Consider the following 23477-nt stretch of genomic DNA (forward strand, 5'->3'; position numbering starts at 1 on the left):
TGAGAGACAAGATCCCCATTCCTCTCAAGTTCTTTCCTCAGGCCTGGGGCAGTGATGAAGGTGGAGACAGAGCGGGGTTGGCTGTAGCTGGTAGAGGAGTGTGTGCGATGAAACCTTTCACCGGGCACCACCATTAGGAAGGCACCACTGGAGAGACATCACCATCTCAGCAGATAGCATGACCACAGGCCTTCTGTGCATGGTGAGGCGAAGACACACTTCAGCAGGCTGAGCCCCTGCCCACGCTAATTCGGGAGTCTGCAGCCACAGAGGTCACCTGGCAAGCAGGGGTCATTCAGTACAGTTCCCTCATTAGACAACTGAGAAAACTGAAGGCTGGAGAGGAAGCAGCTGTCCCGAGGTTACACACCTGACTCCCAGGCCATCCCTCTGCTCATGAAGTCACCTGATTTCCTGCTCTTCTGACTCTAAAAAGCACCTCCTTTCCCCAAGCTCAGTTCTTCAGCTGTCAAACAAAGAAGGCAGATGATGGTGTCTAAAACCACACTCAGTGTCAGTATGCTCAGCCGTGTGCAGCTGGGGGCAGAGACGGTATGAGTCGCACATGCAGATGGAATGACCCGAGAGAGAACAGAACAGGGTAGGGAGAGGCGGTGGGGAAAACAACAGAATCTTTTGCTCCCCTCAGGACTCATCTTCTAAAAGCCAAAGGCTCTTTCATTAAACAGAGAAAGCCACGTGCTCACACTGTTGAAAGGAACTCCGTCAGCTGTGCAGCAAACTAGTGAGATTCCACATAGGACATCCAAGGGCCTTCTGAAATCCTGTAATCTGTGAGACTCTGGGACAGAGAAGGAAGTACAAGCAAAAACAAGCTGAACAAAAGACTCAACTCAACTACTATTTTTCATGAAGCAATGAATCTCTTGAGAGATAATAAAGAAAGGAAGGGGAGACGTGAGTTTGAGAGGATGGAACAAGGAAGAGACAGGTCAGGATTGGGTCATGAGCTTTCTAATTTTGCGCTCCTTAAGACCCTCTAAACGTGAAATCATTTTTATTTCCATAACCTCAACTCCAGTGGGGGTCATACTATTTCGAAGTCTGATCCCAGAGGATCGTTTAATGAAGCTAAAAGAAGAAGAGTGATCATAAGCCAAATGGCTATTCTCTTTAAATCCTGCATGAGGCAGAAACAGAGACTTTAACTTTTCTAAATAACCATTCCTGAGCCTTGAAAATTCAAGTTGATCTTGGTGAGGCTGGATTTAACTGACCAGGGACCAAAGATAACAGCTCTGTCGAGCAGGGAGGAAGTAACTCTCCCTACTTCAAGTCACTGCCCCGTGACTCCTATCACTTGCAGTCATGGATGCTATTGCAGAACTGGCCAGATTTGTTTTCTTCTAACTGTGCAAAGGGAGGAAATGGCATCGACCACAAACTGCAATCCTGGCTGACTTCAAAGCATAAATGTGGTTCCAAAATGACTCTTTAATGAGTTAATTCATCATAGTGTCCTATATGTGTGCTTAAATCCCATAATCACCAGGTGGAGAATCAAGAAGCAGAGGCTCAACAAAACATTAGCAAACAGAATCCAATAACACATAAAAAAGATTATACACCACGATCAAGTTGGATTCATCCCAGGGACACAAGGATGGTTCAACATACAGAAATCAATCAGCATGATATACCACATCAACAAGAGAAAGGACAACAGAAGATCATATCAACAGATGCAGAAAAACATTCATTAAAATTCAACACCCATTTATGATAAAATATATAACCAAAGTGGGTATAGAGGGAACATATCTCAACGTAATAAAAACTATTTATGACGAACCTACAGCCAGCATAATAGTCCATGCTGAAAAGTTGAAAGCCTTCCTGCTAAAATCTGGAACAAGACAAGGATGCACTCACTCTCAACACTTCTATTCAATACAGTATTGGCAGTCCCAGCCATAGCAATTAGACAAGAAAAAGAAATAAAAGGGATCCAAATTGGAAGAGAAGAGGTAAAATTGTCATTATATGCGGATGACATGATACTATATGTAGAAAACCCTAAAGGCTCCATGCAAAAACTACTATAACTAATAGAAGACTTTGGCAAGGTAGCAGGATACAAAATTAACATACAGAAATCAGTTGCATTTCTTTATACTAACAATGAAACATCAGAAAAGGAAAATAAAGAAACAATCCCTTTTACGATAGCATCCAAAAAAAGAAAATACTTAGGAGTAAATCTGGCCAAGGAAGTGAAAGATGTATACGCAGAGAACTACAAAACATTCACAAAAGAAATTAAAGATGACTTAAAGAAACGGAAAGATATCCCATGTTCTTGGATTGGAAGAATTAATATTATTAAAATGGCCATACTACCCAAAGCAATCTACAGATTTCATGTGATCCCTATCAAATTACCCAGGACATTTTTCACAGAACTAGAACAAATAACCCTAAAATTTATATGGAATCACAAAAGACCCAGAATTCCCAAAGCAATACTGAAGAAAAAGAATGAAGCTGAAAGAATAACCCTCCCAGACTTCAGACAATACCACAGAGTTAATCAGAACAGCACAATATTGGCACAAAAACAGACATATGGATCAATGGAACAGAATAGAGAGCCCAGAAATGAACCCACAAACTTTTGGTCAATTAATCTTTGACAAAGGAGGCAAGAACATACAATGGAGTAAAGACAATCTCTTTACCAAATGGTGTTGGGAAAACTGGACAGCTGCATGTAAATCAATGAAGTTAGAATACTCCCTCACACCATACACAAAAATAAATTCAAAATGGCTTAAAGAGTTAAACATAAGAAAAGACACAATAAATCTCCCAGAAGAAAACATAGGCAAAACATTATCTGACATAAATCTTAGCAATGTTCTTCTAGGGCAGTCTACCCAGGCCAAAGAAATAAAAGCAAAAATAAACAAATGCAACCTAATTAAATTCATAAGCTTTTGCACAGCAAAGGAAACCATAAGCAAAACAAAAAGACAACCTACAGAATGGGAGAAAATATTTGCAAAAGATGAGACTGACAAGGGCTTAATTTCTAGAATATATAAACAGCTCATACAAGTTAATAATAATAATAATAAAAACAACCCAATCCAAAAATGGGCAGAAGACCTAAACAAGCAATTCCCCAATGAAGACATACAAATGGGCAATAGGCTTGTGAAAAAAATGTTCAATATCGCTGAGTATCAGATAAATGCAAATCAAAACTACAATCATCTCACACCAGTCAGAATGGCCATTATTCAAAAGTCCACAAATGGGTAAATGCTGGAGAGGGTGTGGAGAAAAGGGAACCCTCCTACACTGTTGGTAGGAATATAGTTTGGTGCAGCAGTTATGGAAAACAGTATGGAGATTCCTCAATAGATTAAAACTAGACTTACCATATGATCCAGCAATCCCACTCCTGGGCATATATCCAGAGGGAACCTTAATTCAAAAAGACACATGCACCCCAATGTTCATAGCAGCACTATTTACAATAGCCAAGACATGGAAACAACCTAAATGTCCATCAACAGATGACTTGATAAAGAAGTTGTGGTATATTTATACAATGGAATACTACTCAGCCATAAAAAATAATAAAATAATGCCACTTGCAGCAACACAGATACACCTGGAGATAGTCATTCTAAGTGAAGTAAGCCAGAAAGAGAAAGACAAATACCATATGATATCATGTATATGTGGAATCTAAAAAAAAAAAAAAGACAAATGAACTTATTTACAAAACAGAAACAGACCCACAGACATAGAAAACAAATTTACAGTTATCAGGGGAGAGGAGGAAGGGGTGAGAAGGGATAAATTGGGAGTTCAAGATTTGCAGATACTAACTAATAAATATAAAATAGATAAACAAGTTTATACTGTATTGCACAGGGGACTGTATTCAATATCTTGTAGTAACTTATGTTGAAAAAGAATATGAAAATGAATATACGTATGTTCACGTATGACTGAAGCATTATGCTGTACACCAGAAACTGACACAACATTGTAAACTGACTATATTTCAATAAAAAGTTAAAAAAAAAGAAGTAGAAGAACTCTTTTAAATCACTTATTTATATCCCATTTATTTCCCCCCAAAAATCAATTGGGATAGCTTACACTAAAAGGCAAAAACTAGAATAAAGTCCAAACTATCAAAACAGATGATGCCCTCAACAGCATTTCTTTAAAAATCCAAAGATGTCCCACCTACCTTAAAAATATTAATCCTGATATCAAGTTCTAGAAAGACAATCCCACAGCAAGCTGAAGTCATAATTTAGGGATGGAGAGGTTTGAGTGTTCCTATTTATTAATTCATCTACTCATTCAACTCTTAGATACCTACTGAGCTCTCAGTATTTTTTAAATTAAACATTTTTTTTTGGGACAGTTGTAGATTCAAAAGTAGTTGTTAAGAAATAATGCAGAGAGATCTTTTGTGCTCTTTACTCAGTTTCCCCCAATGGTAACATCTTGCAAAACTATACTGTGATAAGACAACACGATACCAACATGGATACAGTCAAGATACAGAGAATTTCCATCTCCACAAGGGTCCCTAATGTTGACTTTTTATAGACCCTCCCCATCCAGGTTCCCTCTGACAACTGCTGTTCTCCATTTCTACCATTTTGCAATTTCAAGAAGGCTATAAGTCAGTGGAATCATACAGTAGGTAACCTTTTGGGATTAGCATTTTTCACACAGCATAATTCCCCAGACACTCATCTAAGTTGTTCTGTGTATCAATAGTTTGGTCCTTTTCATTGCTGAGTAGTATTCCATGGTGTGGATGTACCACAGTTTGTTTAATCATTCTCCCCCTGAAGGATATCTGGACTGATTCATTTTTGGCAGTACAAATGAAGCTGCTACAAACATTCATGTATAAATTTTTGTGTGGGCATAAATGTTCCTGCCTCTGGATAAATGCCCAAGTGTGCAACTGATGAGTCATATGGTAGTTGCATGTTTACTTTTATAAGAAATTGCCAAAACTGTTTTTCTGGAGTGGCTATACCATTCCGTAACAGTAATGGAAGAGAGATTCAGTTTCTCTGCCTCTTCACCAGCATTTGCTTTTGTCACTATTTTTTTTTTATTTTAGCCATTCTGAGAGGTGTATAGTGATATATAATTATGGTGTTAATTTGCATTTTCTTAATGGTTAACAATGTCAAACATCTTTCCATGTGCTGATTGCCATCTGTATATCCTCTTCAGTGAAATAACTGCTCATGTCCCTTGCCCATTTTCTAACTGGTTGTCTTCTACTGTTGAATTCTGAGAGTTCTTTGTAAATTCTAGAGGCTTAGTCCTTTGTTGGATATGTCATTCACAAATATTTTCTCTTAGTCTGTAGCTTGTCTTTTAATCCTCTTCACAAAGTCTTTCACAGAGCAAAAGTGTTAAATTTTGATGAGGTCCAATTTATCAGTTTTTCCTTTTATGAACCACACTTCTCTTTGTCTAGCCCTAAATCCTGAAGATTTTTCTCCTTAAGTTGTTTTCCGAAAGTTTCATAGTTTTGTTTTACATTTAAGTCCATGATTCAATTTCAGTTAATTAGTATAAGTTTACTCTTTGCTCTCTGTTTAGCAGGCCAGCAAGGAGACCAGATTTCTCCCTCTGAATATAAAGTACAGAATCATTTAACTTTGAAAAACTCCTAATAATTTCACTCGTAGAAACTATATATAAGAAAGTCAATGTTCAATCACATTAAGTTCACTCATCCAGTCAATAAACATGTATTGAGCACCTGCTATGTGTCGAGTGCTAGGCATATAGTAGTAAACCAGGCAGACACAATCCTGTCTGTATGGACTGCACTAAAGGGGAGTTTTTCAACCCAGCCCCAGATCTATGCCATGGATGTAATTAGTGGCCTGGGTTGTAAGAAGTTAGCCCCTTCCTTCCCCTTCCAGGAGCAGAGTGTCATCATGTGATCAGGACCTCTGCCCCACCCCTCATACCTCCAATCCAACCCAACGACTGGATGGGAACCTAGAAATTTTATTTTTAATGGTTGCCAACTCTTGATCTAAATCAGCCAAGAGACAGTAGCAAACATACTGCAATCATGAAGAGTGTGAATCCTACCCACCAATTTTTGAGCACCAAGAAACAAATCGGATCTAAGAGGTGAGCTATAATTTAATACCACACTGATAGTTCACCTTGCTTTCTTGAGATTCATTCTCCCAGCTGTGACATTTCTAAGGGCAGGGGACTACTTTGATGCTTTAAAATTTTCTTTCTATTTGTCCAAAATGGGGACTCACCATGTCTAATGCAATAGCAACCACCAACCACTGTCTCAAACTCGCAATTGTGTGTGCAGTTTTACGACTGGCAACGAACGGTGCGGCTTCACATTTGGGAATCACATCAGAGTTCTGCTCGGAAAGCTGCAGGCGCTGCCCTCCTGAGAGCCGCTGGAGGAGCTCAGCGCTGGGATGCTGCCGCAGCTTTCATTTCCCCTGGTCCGGTGCCAAGTCCTGCGCGCACGCCTCTTTTAAGCATCTCTATCAAAATCAAGGCAGATAAGCAGCCCGTGCAAGACAAATTCCCCCTATCCCCAAATCATAAACCAAATCCTGAAGCTCTGGATTCCTGGAGAGGCCAAAGCCTGTAATCAATCCCTAAGAGACAACAGGAAGGTTTTAGAACAATTGCCTGCAAACATATGGATCCTCTCAGGGCTGGAATATCATGGTAGTTATCTCCTTTTGAGTAGGGGAAGGGGAAGTACGCATTCTTTAAACCATCAAGTGTACCAACACCTCTTAAAAATAACTATCCCACATTCTAAGCATTAGTCCTGGAGGCCCGGAACCTACAGAGCCAGGTGGGCCCGCCGGGGCTGCAGACAGGAAAGACGGTGAGGCGTGGCGGGGACACAGGGCTAGGAGTGGAGAGATCAGGAGAGCTCTTTCCTCACCAGCAGAGCCTGACACAAAATCAGCGCTTGTAGAAAAGAGCAAAACCAACTCACCGGACTTCCGTGGGATAGGAGTCTGTGAGGACGAGACGCCCATCCAGGGTCGGCTGTGCCAGCGGGCAGCACACGCCCTCCTCTTTGGGGCAGGGAGCCCGAGTCCCCGCCTGGCTGTTGCATGAATGGCTAGGCAAACATGTTCTGGGCTTGCTGTTTTAATTCGCTCAGTGGGGAAGGAAAAAGTGTCACTGTATTGTAATTCCCAACTGGGTGCTTTTTTAAACCGTCAGATGTTATTTCAATGTTCAGCAGACATATTCGATTTCCTTCCCTTAATATTTGTTTGACTTATTCTCCGATGGGGACTGGGTGCTTTAGAAAAGCTCTGTGAGGTCAAACCTGACTGCGGCTTCTCTCAGCACCTCCGTGGGCTCCGGCCTACGGCCTGGGGTCAGCTTTCAGCAGCCCCCGCTCAGCAGCGGCACAAGTGAACCGTTCTCCCCCCAGGTCCCGTGAGCCTTGGGGGAGTAAATCAATGCAAGCTGGAGAAAGGACAGATCCGACAGAGGAGTCAGTCCTCCTAGAGGCTGAAAACAGGGCGCCTGAAGCGCTGTGGAGACGACCCCCAGGTGGGAATTCTCTAGAAAGGACTCCCCTCCGACCACAGCCTGGCGCATGTCTCCTGTGAGGGTGCTCTGACTATACCTCATGGGCAGGGACACTCACAGGATGAGTGTCTGGCCCACTCCCTCTTCTGAAGACAAGTTTCAATAAAGGCAACTCTTCCTGTACTTAAGAAAAGTGAAAACACAGAGGTAAAGATAGACAGACGTCCTTCCATACTGATGTGTATGGTGGCCAGCCAGGAAAGGGACTCAGAGGGGAACTGTCATTCGCTCAGATGTAATACGCCAGGCTCGAAAAGAGCTGCCAGCCATCAGCTTCTTCAGATACTAAGTGAAGAGGGCACACCGCAAGTCCCAAACATTTTTTGGTTTTCAAAAAGCTCAGCTTTGGCAAAAGGGTTCTAGCTACTGTAAAGCTTTAGCACAGACCCGGCACAAATGCTGACCCAGAACTGCCCTGGCAAGGTTTGGTTTTGTGCAAGAAGGGCCCGGCTCACTGGGACTCCCAGTGCCTGCTGTCCACCAGCAGCCACAGGGACTGACTCCACTGCTGGCCCCAGGGCACAATGCTGCAACCGTCCGTCATCCAGAGACGAGAAGGAAACACCTGAATTCCCAGTCTCTCCAGGCAGCCACTAGGTCAGACTACATGAAGGCCCAAGAGGTCAAGGAATGGAAGTCTGCAGCACTGGTTCTCACTGAAAGCTGAGACACTTCCAATAAAGAGGCTTTCTGCTACAGGGATGCCTCTTGCATTTTGGGGCCCTGCTTTAGGAACGTTGCATTTTTATTACTCTTGGCTGTAAGAACCCAGTTTCTCGGTGGCCTAGATGAACGCAAAGGGTATAAGCCTGCCGTAGGGCCCACGCACGGCAGGGTGAGACAGATGGTTCCGTGACCAGCAAGAAAACCCTCCCCGGATTCCCAACAACCCTGAGCACAGCTTCAGTTTTAGGACTCTGGGGCTTGTGTCTAGGGAAGAAAGCAGTTAATTCCCTAGCAGAAGGATCATAACCACAAGGCTTATGACAAACAATCCTGAGACCCCGTCCAAGACCAGGTACTTGTGGCACTTTCACTGGCAGACAGCTCAGAGAGGGACAAACAGAAGGACAGAGAGAGCCTTCTTTAGAAAGTTATCCACTAGCTTTTAAAAGAGGTTATTATGAAGTCCGATTCTATGATAGGCGGTTTCCATCCTTCTGCTCTCCCAGTGAGAAGAGGAAGAGTGGGATAGTTTATTTAGAATCACACAGTGTATCACCTCTCCCACTCTCCCTGGCTGAATATACAGACAGCTGTAAACTTTACTAATTCAGCTTAAAATGTAACTGTTATATAGAGCCTCAGCTCCAGAATTCTCCAAGTAGCCAGGCTCCCTCACCAATTAAATCTGAGCTATGGCTAAGCCTGTCTTTTCCTTCTCCTTGGTTCTTCAATCCAGATTAACATTAAGTCTATAGATTTTCCACTACCATTATCTACTGGCTTGCCCTGTCTTCAGTCTGTCATCTTTAATTCATCCTGTGATCTGACTGCCTGGACCACACACCTCTTTACAAACCTACACTATCTCTTCACTGCTTTCAGCATTTCAGCTGACCTCTTAACCTGTCTATCAGCCAGCCCTATGTGGCCAAGCCCACCTAGCTTCCTTCCAATATCAACCTGAACACAAGTCCCGCCCTCGTCACATCAGTCTGCGATGACCCCTCCATGTGACCACACGTCCCCTGCTTGTTCTAACATAGGTGCCTTTCCTCTTGGTGCTTCCTACATCAGGAAAACCCACTCAGAGATGGTTTTACATTCTCGTGGAAAAAAAAAAAGTGGGGTATTCCGTACTATTTTGCTGTCTTCTCATGATTCTTCACAAGTATGTACTTGTCATTACCTTGGGGAATCGTGAGCAAAATAATCCAAATAAATTCTCATAATTTATTAGCACCCACGAGGTTTAACTAGTCGCCACCACCTGCGGGACACCCAGGCAGTGAAAAGAAGGCATGAGTGTTTTGTGCACTAACACCACACAGTCGCTCCGAGTCAATTCCCATCCCCACACGAAGGACTGACTTTATAACCAGCATTATTAGCCAAGAGTGTTTCACATCTCTCAGGTGAAAAATGTTCAACACTTAAGTGCTACCAATAATTTTTATGGTTGGAAATGAGGATCAAAGTATGAAAGGAAAAATAAATTCACGGGTTCATACATCCAGCCAAGTCTGCATGGCTCATTTTCTGCCACATGTTTTAAACTGCCTCTCTTAAAAGGCGGGGGAGGGGAGGAGGAACAAGTTGCATTTTATTTCCCAGCTTTTTAAGACTGAAATAAAAGCAGACAGACTTGGGAGTCGTGGGGGAAATCAAATATTTAAGTAAGACTATACACTGCTACTGTTCCCCCAGGAGCTCCTTGCAAATGAGTATCAAGAACTATCAATAGATACTTCCCTGGTAAAATACATAAACAGATAAATAAATTATCCCAGGCTGAAAAGAATTTCCACATCTGGTAGCTCACTAGAGCTTGTCAAACAAGTCAGAAACACGCAAGGCCAGAGAAGATCATTCTTTCACTCCTGATTTTGGGGCTGGAGAGGGAGTGCAACATTTCCCAAAGCTCTTTGCCTTCCAACAGGGAATATGACCCATTTAAACAGGCAAATGACCCCAGTGTTTTCTTCCAATTAAATAAATAACGATACTCAGGCATCAGGTCTTAAATCCAAATGTCTGTGCTCAAGTCACAGACACTGGAAGAAAAAAAGGCTTTCCTACAGGGTCTGGCCTTTCGTTCCCAAGAACTTGCTAGAGTGCCCCTCAAAGGGTTATATTCAATGTACACTTAACACCTTGGAGAAGTAACTTAACCTCTTCACACCTCAGTTCTCTCAGCAGTAAAGCATGAAGTGACAGGATGATCTCTAAGGTCCCTTCAAATTCTGCCACCAGGTTTCTTTAAAATAGAGCTTTCCGACTGGGGTGCTATGAACGGTTAACAGGCTTGTGGAGATTTGGATCCTCTCAGCCAGATGGGCAGGGAAGCTGGGGTGGGTCACGTCTAGTGCAGCGGCCTTGTTTGTGGACCCCAGTACCCAGTATTAACATTCCCTATGTGTACGATGTCCCTTAAGCAAGCCATGGAGCCTGTTACTTTAAAACGATCTCTGTAAGGCAATGCTTTCAATCCTCTTATAAAAGCACCACCTTAAAATGCCCTCTTGTCTGTGAAACACATGCTGGGACTCTGGTGCCTGAGCCTACGTGTCAGGCCTCAGAAGAGGTGTCAGCAGAACCATGATCAAAACAGGCCTCGGGTCACCACATTCTCCTCCAGCGAAGGCAACTGCTGTGCCCTCCCTCCCACGCCTAACACGCTACTGGCCATCCCCTCCGAATATCCCTGGATCCTCACACATGCAGCCTCTCTGGGCTTCACAGGAAAGAGAAGGACTTTTATGCAGAGAACTTTGACACTTTTCCACATGCAACCACACCTTACACACTTGCCTGCCTTCTGATGCCTTAGATTTGTTACACCGGAGGGATTTTAGGAAGTCATTCGGTCTATTCTTCTGACTCCAGGCAGGACCAGAAAAATCACCTTAGACATTGGAGGACTGCTGGCTGCCCCTTTCTGAAAAATTCCCACATGGGGAGATGCCTCTGTCTCTCCGGTTTTCTCTAAAAATTCTTTGGAGCCACAATAAGAAAGGTCTGCTGCATGGTTTCTCTTTGATTCTCACATATTACATACTGTATTTAAACCATTTTTTATTTGAACTAGGATAATGCATTTAAAAACTATAGAAATGATAAAGGCCATACACACACATACACAAAACCAAACCAGAAATGAAGATGTCTATTTTAGAGAAGAACAAGCAAGGTGATGTTTTGGTTATATTAAAAATATCAGTGTAACTAACCTTACATAACCGAACTAGTAAGATCATACCTTTCTAGAGGCACATGGAACATTTACTAAAAAGACCTTTTACTGAGCCATACAGTCTCAATAAATTACAACATAATGAAATCATATGGAATATATTTTCTGACCACAGTGGAATCAAATCAGTAATCAAAAAGAAAAAGATAACCTTAAAAACTGACAAAAGTAAGCACTATACTTTTATATAACTATAGGTCAAAGAAGACATTACAATAGATATTAGAAAATATTTTAAATTTAAGGATAATAAAAATAAGACAAATCAAAACTTGAGAAGGTACCTAAAGTAGTAATTAAGGAAAACTCTACAGCTTTAAGTGCATATATTAGAAAAATATTGAGATCAATGATCTAAGTTATCAAATCAAAAGGTTAGAAAAGTAACAGCAACTTAAACTCAACAAAGTCAGGGAAGAAATTAATCAAGAAAAGAATATTTAATGAAATACAAAATAAATATACACTAAAGAAAAATCAACAAAATCAAAAGTTGACTCTTTGCAAAGATTATGACATTGATATACCTCTAACAAGGCTGATCAAGAAAAAACAAAAATCATCAATATCAGGAATGAAAAAGAGCACATCATTCCAAATCCTATAGACTTTAAACAGTAAGATAATATTACAGACGATTTAAAGCAATGTATTTTACAATTTAGATGAAATGAACAGATCCCCTGAAAAACACAACTTACCAAAACTAACACAAGAAGAAACAGAAAGTCTGAGTAGCACTAGAGCCATTAAAGAAGCTGGGTCTGAAATGAACATGCAAGAGTGCTGGCTGAGACAGAGGGCAGTGGGGTGGGCAGCATAAGAAGAAAGTCGTAAATACCAACTGTGGGCCCCTGACCAACCAGCAGAAGCAAGAACGTAGCAGCCATTAGTCCTTAGTCATTCTCGTGGGTATACAGTGGTAACTCATTGCGCTTTTTACTTTAGAATTGCCGTAATGCCTATGAAGTGGAGAGTGTTTTCATGTTAGTTTACATCTCTGTATCTTCTTTTTTAAAGTAATCGCTTAAATCTTTTGCACATCTTTAACTGACTTGTTTTCTTATTATAGAAATGTGAGACATTGTTATATATTTTGAAAATATTTTTTCCCATCTATGACCTGCCTTTTTATTTTCTCAGAAGTGTCTTTTTAAAGTGTTAATTTTGATGAAGTCCAACTTATCCATTTTGCTTTCTTTTATAAATCTTGCTATTCGTCTCCTATTTAAAAAAAAAAATCACTGCTTAGCTCAGGTACACTAGGATTTTCTCCATTATTTTCTTTAAGAAGTTTTATCATTTTAGTTCCTGCATTTAAGACTAGGATCCATTCTGAATTGCATATGGATATCAAATTGCTCCAGTAATATTTAGTGAAAATCTTGTCCCATCTCTATTGAAGTGACTTGGCTCTTTTATCGAAAACTGATTGACTACATATGTGTGGTCTATTTCTGGACTCTTTATTCTATTTCATTGGTCTATATGCCTAAGTTTACACCAATACCACAATGTCTCCATTAGTGTAGATTTATAAAAGTCTTAAAATAAGGCAGTCCACAATTTTATCCTTCTTCCTCAAAATTACTTTGGCTTTTTCAGGTCCATTGTGTTTCCATTTCAATTTTAGAACTAGTTTGTCAATTTCAATTTTTTAAAAGCCTTCTGGGATTTTGACCAGGCCTGCTTTGAATCTATATATCAGTTTGGGGGAGAACTTACACCTTAATAATAGTGAGTCTTTGAATCCAGATGTATGATACATCTTTCCATTTATGATGTTATTCTTCAATTTCTCTCAGCAATGTTTTGTAGTTTTCAATGAACTTATCTGGCACACATTTCATTACATTTTTCAAGCACTTCATTTTTTATGCTATTCCAAGAGTATAAATACATTTTTTTTACAGCTTTTTGGAAATACAGTCAACATAAGATAAACTGAACCTATTTAAAGTGTATAATTTGGTGTTTGACATTTGTACACACCACTAAAACCATCATCCCAATTAAGATAGTGAACATATCCATTTCCCCTAAAAGTTTTTTGTGCTCCTTTGTTATTCTCCCCTCCTGCCCCTTGACCCTCCCCCACCCCTTTTCCAGGCAACCACTGATCTTTCGATCGCTAGAGATTAGTTTGTATTTTCTATAAATGAATCATAAACTATGTTATCTATTTCATCTTGCTTCACTCACTTGGCATATCTATTTTTAAATACATCCATGTTGTTGTATGTATCAATAGCTCATTTACTTATTACTGAGTAGTAATCTATTGTATGGATATACCACAATTAGTTTATTCACTCAACTTTTGACACATTTTTTTCCTCCAGTTTTTGACTATTACAAATAAAAGCGACAAGCACAAATACAAATACCTGTCTTAGTGTACAAGTGTTTGTGTATCCATATGCTCCTATTTCTCTAGGGTAGATCTCCATGGGAGAATGGAAGGGGCACATGGTAGACTGACGTTTAACATTCTGAACTCAAACTGTTTTCTACAATGTCTGTATTCAGATTATGAACCCCAGTAAAGCAGAAAGGCATGCAGGCCAGAGTAACCTGTCTCCTATGTGAAAACACGCATGCTGGTAGTCGTGATTTATTCAGCCATCAAATATTACTGAGTAACTGCTGAATGGACTGAACTGGGTTAGGCACAGAGGATACGGCAATCAGCAAGACAGCAAGACAGCAAGACATGGTTCTTGGCCTTACGGGGCTTACATTCTAGAAGAAAAGCAGACACTAAACAACACACTTCACAGTTAATTGTGTGCTTACAAAGAGGCAGAGTGCTCCAATCTGGAGACTCTGAAAGCTTCTTTGAGTTAGCAACTGTTTGAGCTGAGTGCTGAAGGGTGAACAGCAATCAAGATAGATCTAATCTTCATACACCGTGACAACTGTGACAAACCAGCAGCTCTGGGTTCCAACGTAACTCCCCAAGACACACATTTATGTTAACTGATTTGTTTATTCACTTAATCGGTCAAGCCTGCATGAACATAATCGGTCAAGCCTGCATGAACATAATCCTCAACTTTGGCATAAAAAACATAATTTTAGGAGCACCATCATCTTCTGTCTTCCGACTCAACACAAAACCAGGTACCCTCTTCAGAAGAGAAGTGTCCCTTTTGAGTGATGAAAACAACAGCCAACCTTCCTCACGAATCGCAGTGGAATCACCAGTGGAATCAGCAGTAGTTGTGGGAGCAGTGGCATCTCGTAAAGTGCAGAGCACGCTGCCCACCACCCAGAACGTGCACTTACTGAGCACTGTCCAGCTGGTGGCACTACACTATCTTACCTAAGGGACACGATGACCCAACGAAGTACGTGTTGTTTGTGCCATTTTATTGAAGAATAAACTACAACCAAGAGATATTAAATAAGTTGTGCATGGTGACAGAGTAGAAATTTGGGCCCAGAGCCATCCTAACTTTGTTCATAATATTAATTACTATGCAAGAAATAACTTCACAAAGTTGCCTTAAAGCACCAGTGGTAGAGATGCCTGAGAAATGCATTTGTTTTTCTTAGCATCAAAGTGATTTAGCGGTGGATGAGTGATATGGTGATGGTTCTGAGGACCAGTAGCCTCTGACAGGGTAAAATCCTCAGGGGAGACAGTACAGAGTCACACAGACTCGGATTTAAATCCCAACTCCTCCACTTATTTAGCTGTGTGAATGTAGGCAAGTTATGTAACCTTGCTTAGCCTCAGTAAGGAATGAGAAAAACAATAACTGCCTTGCAGGTTTGGGAACAGATCATAAGTAATGTATGTAAACACCCTGTAAATTGACAGGAACATAGTAAGGTGCATACGACGGTAGTTAGGAAAGTTGTCCCTTCCACAGCATCTGGAAAAGATTCCCATTGATGGAGATGATTCCCTGCCTCCCTGCTCCTCTGATGTGCAATTACTTCCCTAGAGGTAATGTGGAATAAACACAGGGCATCAGAGGAAAGAGGTGAAGATTCAAGCTCATTCCCTCTGGGTTTTGCACTTCCTCTCATCAACACATTTTTTTCTTTTGCTTGAAACAAATTCAAGGTTGAAACAGATCCCAGGTTTTAACAGTCATGAAATCTCAAGGTTTCAACCCAAAGTTGAAAAGAATTCATCTAGTCTACCTTTCTGTTATTAGACTTCATTTAGATCAATTGAAAGTATCAAAGAGGCAGCACTCTATCTTGACCACATCATTCAGAATGTTCCCTTTTACCACAAAAATAAACACATAGGTATAGTTTGAAACCATTACATGCAACGGAGAGTGAAAACACTGGCAGAAAAAAACTAGTCTTTTGCCATGAGTTGGTTACAGAAATAAGTAGGTAATTTGTTTTAAAAAATGGGAATGATAATATGCTAAAAATCATCCAACACTCTAGATGTGATGATATAAAAGACATTTCTATGAATAGAAATAAATCCAGAAAGATGAGTGTATGTTTTATTAGCTACTCTCATGCCTTTTACTGACCAGTATCGATATATGGACCAGGGTATCACATATCAGCCAACTTCACAATAATTTCTTCTACACTCAAGTTGATGTATAAATATATATATTATATTAAAAACCTAGGAAAACTTGCACTTTTAATTTGTGGTGGTGGTGGTGGTAGGGGAATTTCTATTTCTTCCCCTTAAAATCCACTTTAATTTAAGGGTTAGAAGATAAATTTTTATAAAAAATACATGTACCAAATATGGCTTCATTAAATAAAATGTCATGATTTCTTAGAACCTTAAATTGAACGAATCCTGAGTCAGCTAAAGAAGATGGTTACCTCTCTCCCAAAGGCAGGATGACTACAGAGGACAAATTTCCCCACTTTCCCCTGTGCGGCTGTAGCTAATTGATTTCCACACTCTGTTTTGCTTGGGCCTTGATACCACTGTTATCCCCCTGCAGCCGCAGGCCTCTGCCTGTCGCCATCATGCATCTCGGGTACATCCTCCCTGACAGGCTCATCAATTCCTATTGCTTTTCACCAGGCCTCGGCTCTGGCACTTTCCCCCGGGGAGACCTTTCCTGGTCTCCATACTTAACCCTTGAACCCAGCCTAATCCATCAGCCGCATTGAATGAACGGTGGTAGACAGTGTTTCTCCCCAAAGACAGGCAACCAGCCTCTCCACTTAAAACTCAGAAAGAAAGCCATCAGCAGGGTCTGCTTTCTGTTTGTCAGTGTCGCCAGCTTCTTCGCGTATTGATGTTTTCATTGTTGCCGTGGCCAGCTGCTTGAGCCGGGGAAGTGCTATTCAAGGAGACATCAATTAAGTGCTTGTTAAACGCTATGGACGCGCTTTTGAAAATGTCCCCTGGGACTCTCCTTGGGAGTTCCCCAAACTGATGGAGGGCACAGTTGTCACTGTGGAATAGGGTTTCCCCAAAGTTTTAAAAAAACAGCTTCATAACCCACACTCCTGGGCACGGCTTTTGGACTCTAGCAGGATTTAGAAATCATGACTTCAGAGAAGGAAACATAATCCTCTTTACTGGGAAAGGCAAGCGGTAACAGGCCGTAAACGGCAGGCGTGTGAACGTGCCGCCTGAAGCCTCCCTACCTCGTAGCCGAACTGCAGCTCGTCCGACGTCAGCATGATGATGTCGTCGTCAATGGCCAGGACGGCCTCTGTCTGGATTTCATCATACGGGAAGAAACGGTTACTCAGCTTGTTTTCAGCTGTTCTCACAACTTTCAGCGGAACTCGGATTTTGGGCCAGAGAGAATCTGGAAAAAGAAAAAATAAGGCATTTATTACTCGTGTAACTTTTGTGAGGAGAGAAACTGGTGAAGGCATTGTATCACAAATGAGATGGAAGAATCAACCTACACCCATGGCTCTCATTAAATCCACACATACAGCTGTTCAAGGGGAAGTTCTTACAAATGCATTTTTATAATATTTTATATTATCCATATTTCTATCCTCTCTACATCCTTACAACACTAACAATTCTCAATACTGTCTGAACCAGAATCCACAAATTGGCTTCAACTCACAACTGAGAGACAGAGGAGCATAATGACTTGATGACAGTCACAATGACAAGAGGACTGCTTCATTCTCAGGCCCATGGCTTGAACATCAGGACTCTACCACTTATGCAAAATCCTTTCAGGTAGGTGCACCCCAGCCCCAAACCTGCTGAAGCTCTGCTGGGAAGTACACGTGCTGAAGATGAAGACGTCCGTCCCCAGGTACCCACCTCCACCACGCCATCACCCACAGCTGCCAGTGCCTCCAAACCCACCCCCGACAAGACTGTGGCCCTGAATGACTTTAGCTTTCCTAACTTAGCACTTCACCCCCTCGACGGCCCCACTCTTCGACTCACTGGGTTTGGTTTCTCATCAGGACCAATTTACAAAGTAGATATCAAATGTCTAGGTCCAATTACGTGGGATTTTCTGGTATACAAGAAACACCAGCTCATGACTTGCTTTACATTTTTCCCCATTCTACTTTGAAATGATTGAAGCAATCCAACCTCAGGTTCCTTATTTTAAAATGTTGCATTTAGCAGAGCATGAAATTAATACTTCTTCGGTACAGGACCCATGTCCGCAGAACTCAGGCTTCTTTACAGAGAGGGCAGTTTGCTCTTCACGCATGATTTGTCAAATGAGAGTAGAAAAGGAATCGTTCTGCTTCCAAAAGCCCATCGCGGAATTGTGGGAAGATCGAGTTTTTGTGCGTCTTGAGGCCCAAAAATGCCTGAGGCCACTCCAAAGTCACCATACTTAAGGAGAAGTAGGACAGAGGAAAAACCGGGAGGGAAAAAGCCTGTCCTAACAGGCTGCAGATAAAATATCTTATTTCTGCATAATTTACCATATAACAAAGCATTGGGATGTTCCAAGGATCTTGGAAGAGGCCTGTGCAAGCGAGAGGCCTTGTAATTAAGGAAGATATTCACTGTTCTAAACAAGCCCAGAGTCTAAAAAAAGCCCAGAGCCCCAAAAAGTGGCCAACTCCAAAAGAAGCATGTTTGGAAAAGGACTAAACTGGAGACCAAGGAAGTGATGCTATGGGTCACTGCCTTTTAATCAATAATAAATCTATAGTTAATTGTAGTTCCATTCCTGGCCCAGAATTACATAGTCAGCAAGTATCTTTGGAATAACTGGACGGACATGGGACTGAGAGACCAGAGATCTAACTTGGCATCATCCACGGGGTTCGTAGGCAAGTCCCTTCCTCTCAGGGTAAGAATAAGCAGAGACAGAGAAGGAGACTTTCATTAAGCAACACTTCACAGATGTAATGTCATTCAATCCTATGGGGCATGACAACCCTATGGGACAGAAGTTATTTACAAAATGGGATTTACAAGGCTCAGAGAGGTTAAGTAAGTTGGCTGGCAAATAAATGATAAGCTAGTATTTGAATCTGAAGCTGTTTAGTATCAAAGGCCAAGTAGGACTTGCACCATCTATTGCAGCTTGAAAATCACATGTTTCTCTAAATCTGGAACAAAACAATGAAGTTAAATAAGGTTCTCCAGCAGTCATCCTTTTTCTTGTTTGCTTCCCATTCCCATTCCCCCTGCCAGATAGATAAAAATAAATCCCTGTCATAAATCTCCAAATCCTTATAAAACATGAATAAACGGTATTATCTAAAGTGAAGGAATTTATAGCTCTACCTATTAGACAAGTAGTTCTTGAACTTCTTGGTGTGACGACTCCTTTGTAGTCTTAAATTACTCTTAAAAACTGCTGAGGAGCCCAAAGAGGTTTTATTTATGTGGGACACACACACACACACACACACAGTTTACTGTGTTCTAAATTAAAACGAAGGAAAATGTAAAACCAAGACCACACGAGCACACATTCCATCGATGCCGTGCAGCCTGTGGAAACCTCCACTGCACACTGTGAGAGAACGAGAGTGGGAAAGGGAAGCGACTCAGCGTTATTATGAAAAGAATTTTAACCTCACCTGAAAGGCCATCTGAAAGGACCTCAGGGATGTTCAGGGGTCCCTGGACTGCACTTTGGGAACCTCTGTACTAGGCCTTGAATACAGATTTGGGTATCACAATAGCAGAGAAGTACCAACAAACTGGAAGATAGTTCATGAGGAGTTATGCTAGCGCAGGTACTTGAATCCAGGATTTCTACAGAGTGCTCAAAGAAACTAGACGTGCCGACGTACTGTCTCTCAGCTTCAAATTCACCCTTCATGGCCCTGTTGGTGACACTGGAACCAGACCCTGTAACCATTTCCCCCTTTGCCATCTGGCACCATGTAGAGCCTTGTCAGTAGACGGCGCTGGAGGGACAGTTTGGGAGGAAAGGGGCTTTTCTTCCTGGTTCTGGTGTGCCATTTTTACTTGCTTCTTTGGTACTTGACCAGCAGGCAGGGAGTTGGTGGCACTTCTCTACAGCAAGTTTCAGTGGCACCCCCAAGGGCAGCTTCCCAGCAGGTTCTGTAAACACCCCACCATGCCCCCCAGTGAGTCCAACAGCACCTCCGCAGGCAGCTTCCCAGCAGGTTCTGCAGACCCCTCAGCAACAGCTCAGCCGAGCTTCTCCTCATGGGTGGTTCCGAGAGAACCGAAGCCCAGCAAGTCCAGTTACACACCCTGGCCAGCTTCCTGCTGAATTCCACGGGTATCCAAGGGGGAGGCTGGTTTCTTGCTTGCTAGTCTTGGTCTGTGGCACCTGAGAAACTTCACTACGCAGTGGGCTACAGCCACACTCTCTCCAATCCGGTCTGAAACTCAGACCCAGATGAGGAAGGGGCTCAGCAGATTTATTTCCTGGGGTCTTTGGAACTCTTTTATCAGTTAGTCACCAATCTCCTATTCCTAGTTAATAGTTCTTTATATTAAACTTCCCCTGTTCAAGTTACTATGTGGTTCGTCTCACACCCAGACCTTGCCTAATACACTAGGGATAACAGGAGGATTATCAGACGAGAAGGTAATTGTTCTCTCTGGTTAGAATCGTGACCAAAGGTTAGGTGAAAGTTACAGGGAAATTGACTTAGACTGAAAATAAGTAAGAATTTTCTGACGGAACGAAAGGCCTTCAGCAACACAATGTGCCTTTTTACTTGAACTGTACTAACTTTAGAGACCGAGTAAGATGCCTCTGAGGTTCTAGGACTGTATAAGGCAGTAACATTTCATAGAAAGAACACTCTTTGGAAAGAGCTTCAAATCTCAGGTGTATCCCTTACCAGCCATGTGATCGTGAATAAGCCAATCACTAAACCTGTTTCTTCGATGATGAACATGGACTAGTAACACTATCTTCACAGGGGAGGTGTAAGAATGAACACGAATGTGCAGCAGCACAGACCCCGGCACGTGGGAGGCGCCCACCAAACGCAGCTGAACTTTTCCTCGAAAATCTGCGTCTATTTACAGACCAAAGGTTGCTTTTGAATCTTAGGCAGTGGTGGCAAAGCGGTACATGTTAGGTCTGGTACATTACTCTGATGATCCAGTGGCATGTCCTTGGTTTATATCTTTAATGACCACTTCCAGATGAACAGAATCCTGCCATTAATCCTCTAGAACTATGAAAACCTAACATACTAATGAAACAAAAGAACATGGAACTTCTGCCATGTTAATTTCACAAAGCAACAAACGGCCCCTCTTTCTGCAATAAGTACAGAAAACAGGCTTGCTGCTTGCGTTAAGCGTAGACTCCTCCACCCTGGAGGAGACCAAGACTTTCACTTGGGGAGTGTGCACACCATGTTCAACAGACAGCATTCCACATTCTTCGCCCTCATATACCCCGCAAATTACTCGGGACGATGTCCATAAAGAACTAACTTGCCTCCGGAAAGTCCTTGTTGGGGAAGTTTTAGAGAGTGATGAAGGCCAAAGAGGATGATATGAGGTGCAGATGGAAATGCAGAATGAATCATGGCTGTTTTGGAAAAGTGATTACCTTCCCCTGTTCTGAGTTGGGCCTTGATAGCCAGTCAGGTTTGGCAAAAGGCGTCGTCATCTCAACAGTCCAGCTGTCTACAAACCATCATTACCACAAGACAGGATTCCAAATGGAATTCCCAGTTTCTTGTTTTCACATTTTCAAATAAAATAAGCCTCTAAAAAAGGGAACTACCATTTTCTAAGGCTTTAGTATTCCTTCTGTGGAAGACAGGGATAAGAGGGCAGCAATCAAAGAATATGCATTGTAATTACTCCCTGCCCTAAAGCAGATAATTCTGATATGGGATTTTGATTCTGTTTTTAAAAGTAGGACAGGAGCACGAGATAAAAAGGAAAAATACAGGTGAGACAGAAGACAGCTTTCTTTCCCTTTCCATTAGTATTTTCCAAAGAATAGATTTACTTTTCTGCCTTTCCCTGAGCCCCTGATAAGGACCTGGTTCATCCACATAATCCCAAGCAGAGAACTGATGAAGCACGATGATTTCCCTCCTGCTAAATGGCAACTTGAATAGATCCAGTGGGCCCAGTGCACAGGCATGAGCTTTGGATCCAGACAGGTCTGTGTTTATTTCTGGCTCTGCCATTTTGCAGTTCTGTGATTGAGGCAAATTACTCAACTAATCTGAGTTTCACTTTTGTAAGATGGGGATGATAACCGCTTCCCTGCAGGTGTGTCACAGGGACTAGAGACAATACCTGATGTGTGACACACTTAGCGCAGTGCCTATTACTCGGATAGAAAAGGTATACGATACTCAGTTATAATCACATGGCATCATTCTCATCTTCACAAACGGATTCTTGTGAAGTCTTAGGAACTTTCACTTCTCTGACAACCTGAAGAGGTACAGACAAAAGAATATGAGGTGACTCCTTAGGACGCAGAAGGAAAGGGTTCATAGCTAGAAATCTTCAGGCTCTTACTCCATTGCTTAGCCCAGATGGGGTGTCTTTTTCCTTAATCCTTTAAATTCTATATGGAACAGCATGAATTGTAGCTTGTGTCTCATCAGTGAATTTGTACCTTGCAAAACAGAAATGTCACCTTCCATTCACACAAAGTAGTCTGGAAAATTAGATTTCTCAAAAACATTGCCGAATTTATGAAAAACAAACAGCTGAGCCAGCTGACCTTTACAGTTTTGAACTTTATTCCAGCTTGAAGGAGAAAAAGAACTCCCTGTGTTAAGGATTTTTTAAAAATATGTATTGATTAATGGTTTTCTCCAAGTTGGATGCCAAGAGAGACGTGAGCAAAGAGAATTCTTCCCCAGCTTGGCAAAGGTACTACAAAATGTTCAGGTTGACTGACCATGACCCCAAGGCCATCCTGGAGATCACTGTCACAAACACAACCACAGATCCTCAAAATAAACAATCAGATTATCTCCATAAAAATCTTGAGCTCACTCCAGGAGTGCTTGAGCTGCTTGGGGTACAGCAGGTCCCCATGACCCTCACTCCCCACAGTCCCAGAATTCAGTTCAGAAGGAAGGGAGCTGCTGCTTCTACTTCTGTTTCCTCTTCTGAGTTGACCATCTTGGATGCTCAGCAATCCCATCTCACCTACTAAGAACCATGAAAGTCATACTCTGAAGCTGGGGCAGGGCTCAGGGGGTGGCCCATGGTCCTGAGATCAATTCAAATTTAAAACTGAAATCAGTTAAAACAGAAGACTTGAGTTAAACCTATCTAAAACGTACAATGTGACAGCTTCCTTCAGAGTGAGGCCAGGGGCCAAGCCAAATAACCTCTATATCCATCAAGTTTGGAAATTGAAGAGCTGGGGAGGAGGAGGGCAGTGGCTTGCCTTTTCTTCTGACAGAGCTCAAAACCAACGTGACGAAAGCTCGCTGGAAATTTCTATTGCCTAGTCTAAGTATTTACTTAGACTTCAAGCCCAGCAATTTGGGCTTAAATGTAACCAAAAAGAAAAAAAATATTTGGTTGGGTTGGAGTGAAAAAGGCGGG

At 41.8% G+C, this 23477-nt stretch overlaps 1 protein-coding gene across 2 annotated transcripts in view; it reads right to left on the reverse strand.

Moving 5' to 3' along the window:
* The window catches only part of EXT2 (exostosin glycosyltransferase 2), a 137614-nt gene that overhangs the window by 16897 nt on the left and 97240 nt on the right, over positions 1–23477 (reverse strand). For both annotated transcript variants that reach the window (XM_074372142.1, XM_074372143.1), the window contains exon 10: positions 17144–17310. In XM_074372142.1, the coding sequence (XP_074228243.1) occupies positions 17144–17310 (167 nt within the window). The remainder of the gene's footprint in view (positions 1–17143; positions 17311–23477) is intronic.

Source organism: Camelus bactrianus, chromosome 10 (genome assembly GCF_048773025.1).
Source record: "Camelus bactrianus isolate YW-2024 breed Bactrian camel chromosome 10, ASM4877302v1, whole genome shotgun sequence".
Taxonomy (NCBI): Eukaryota; Metazoa; Chordata; class Mammalia; order Artiodactyla; family Camelidae; genus Camelus; species Camelus bactrianus.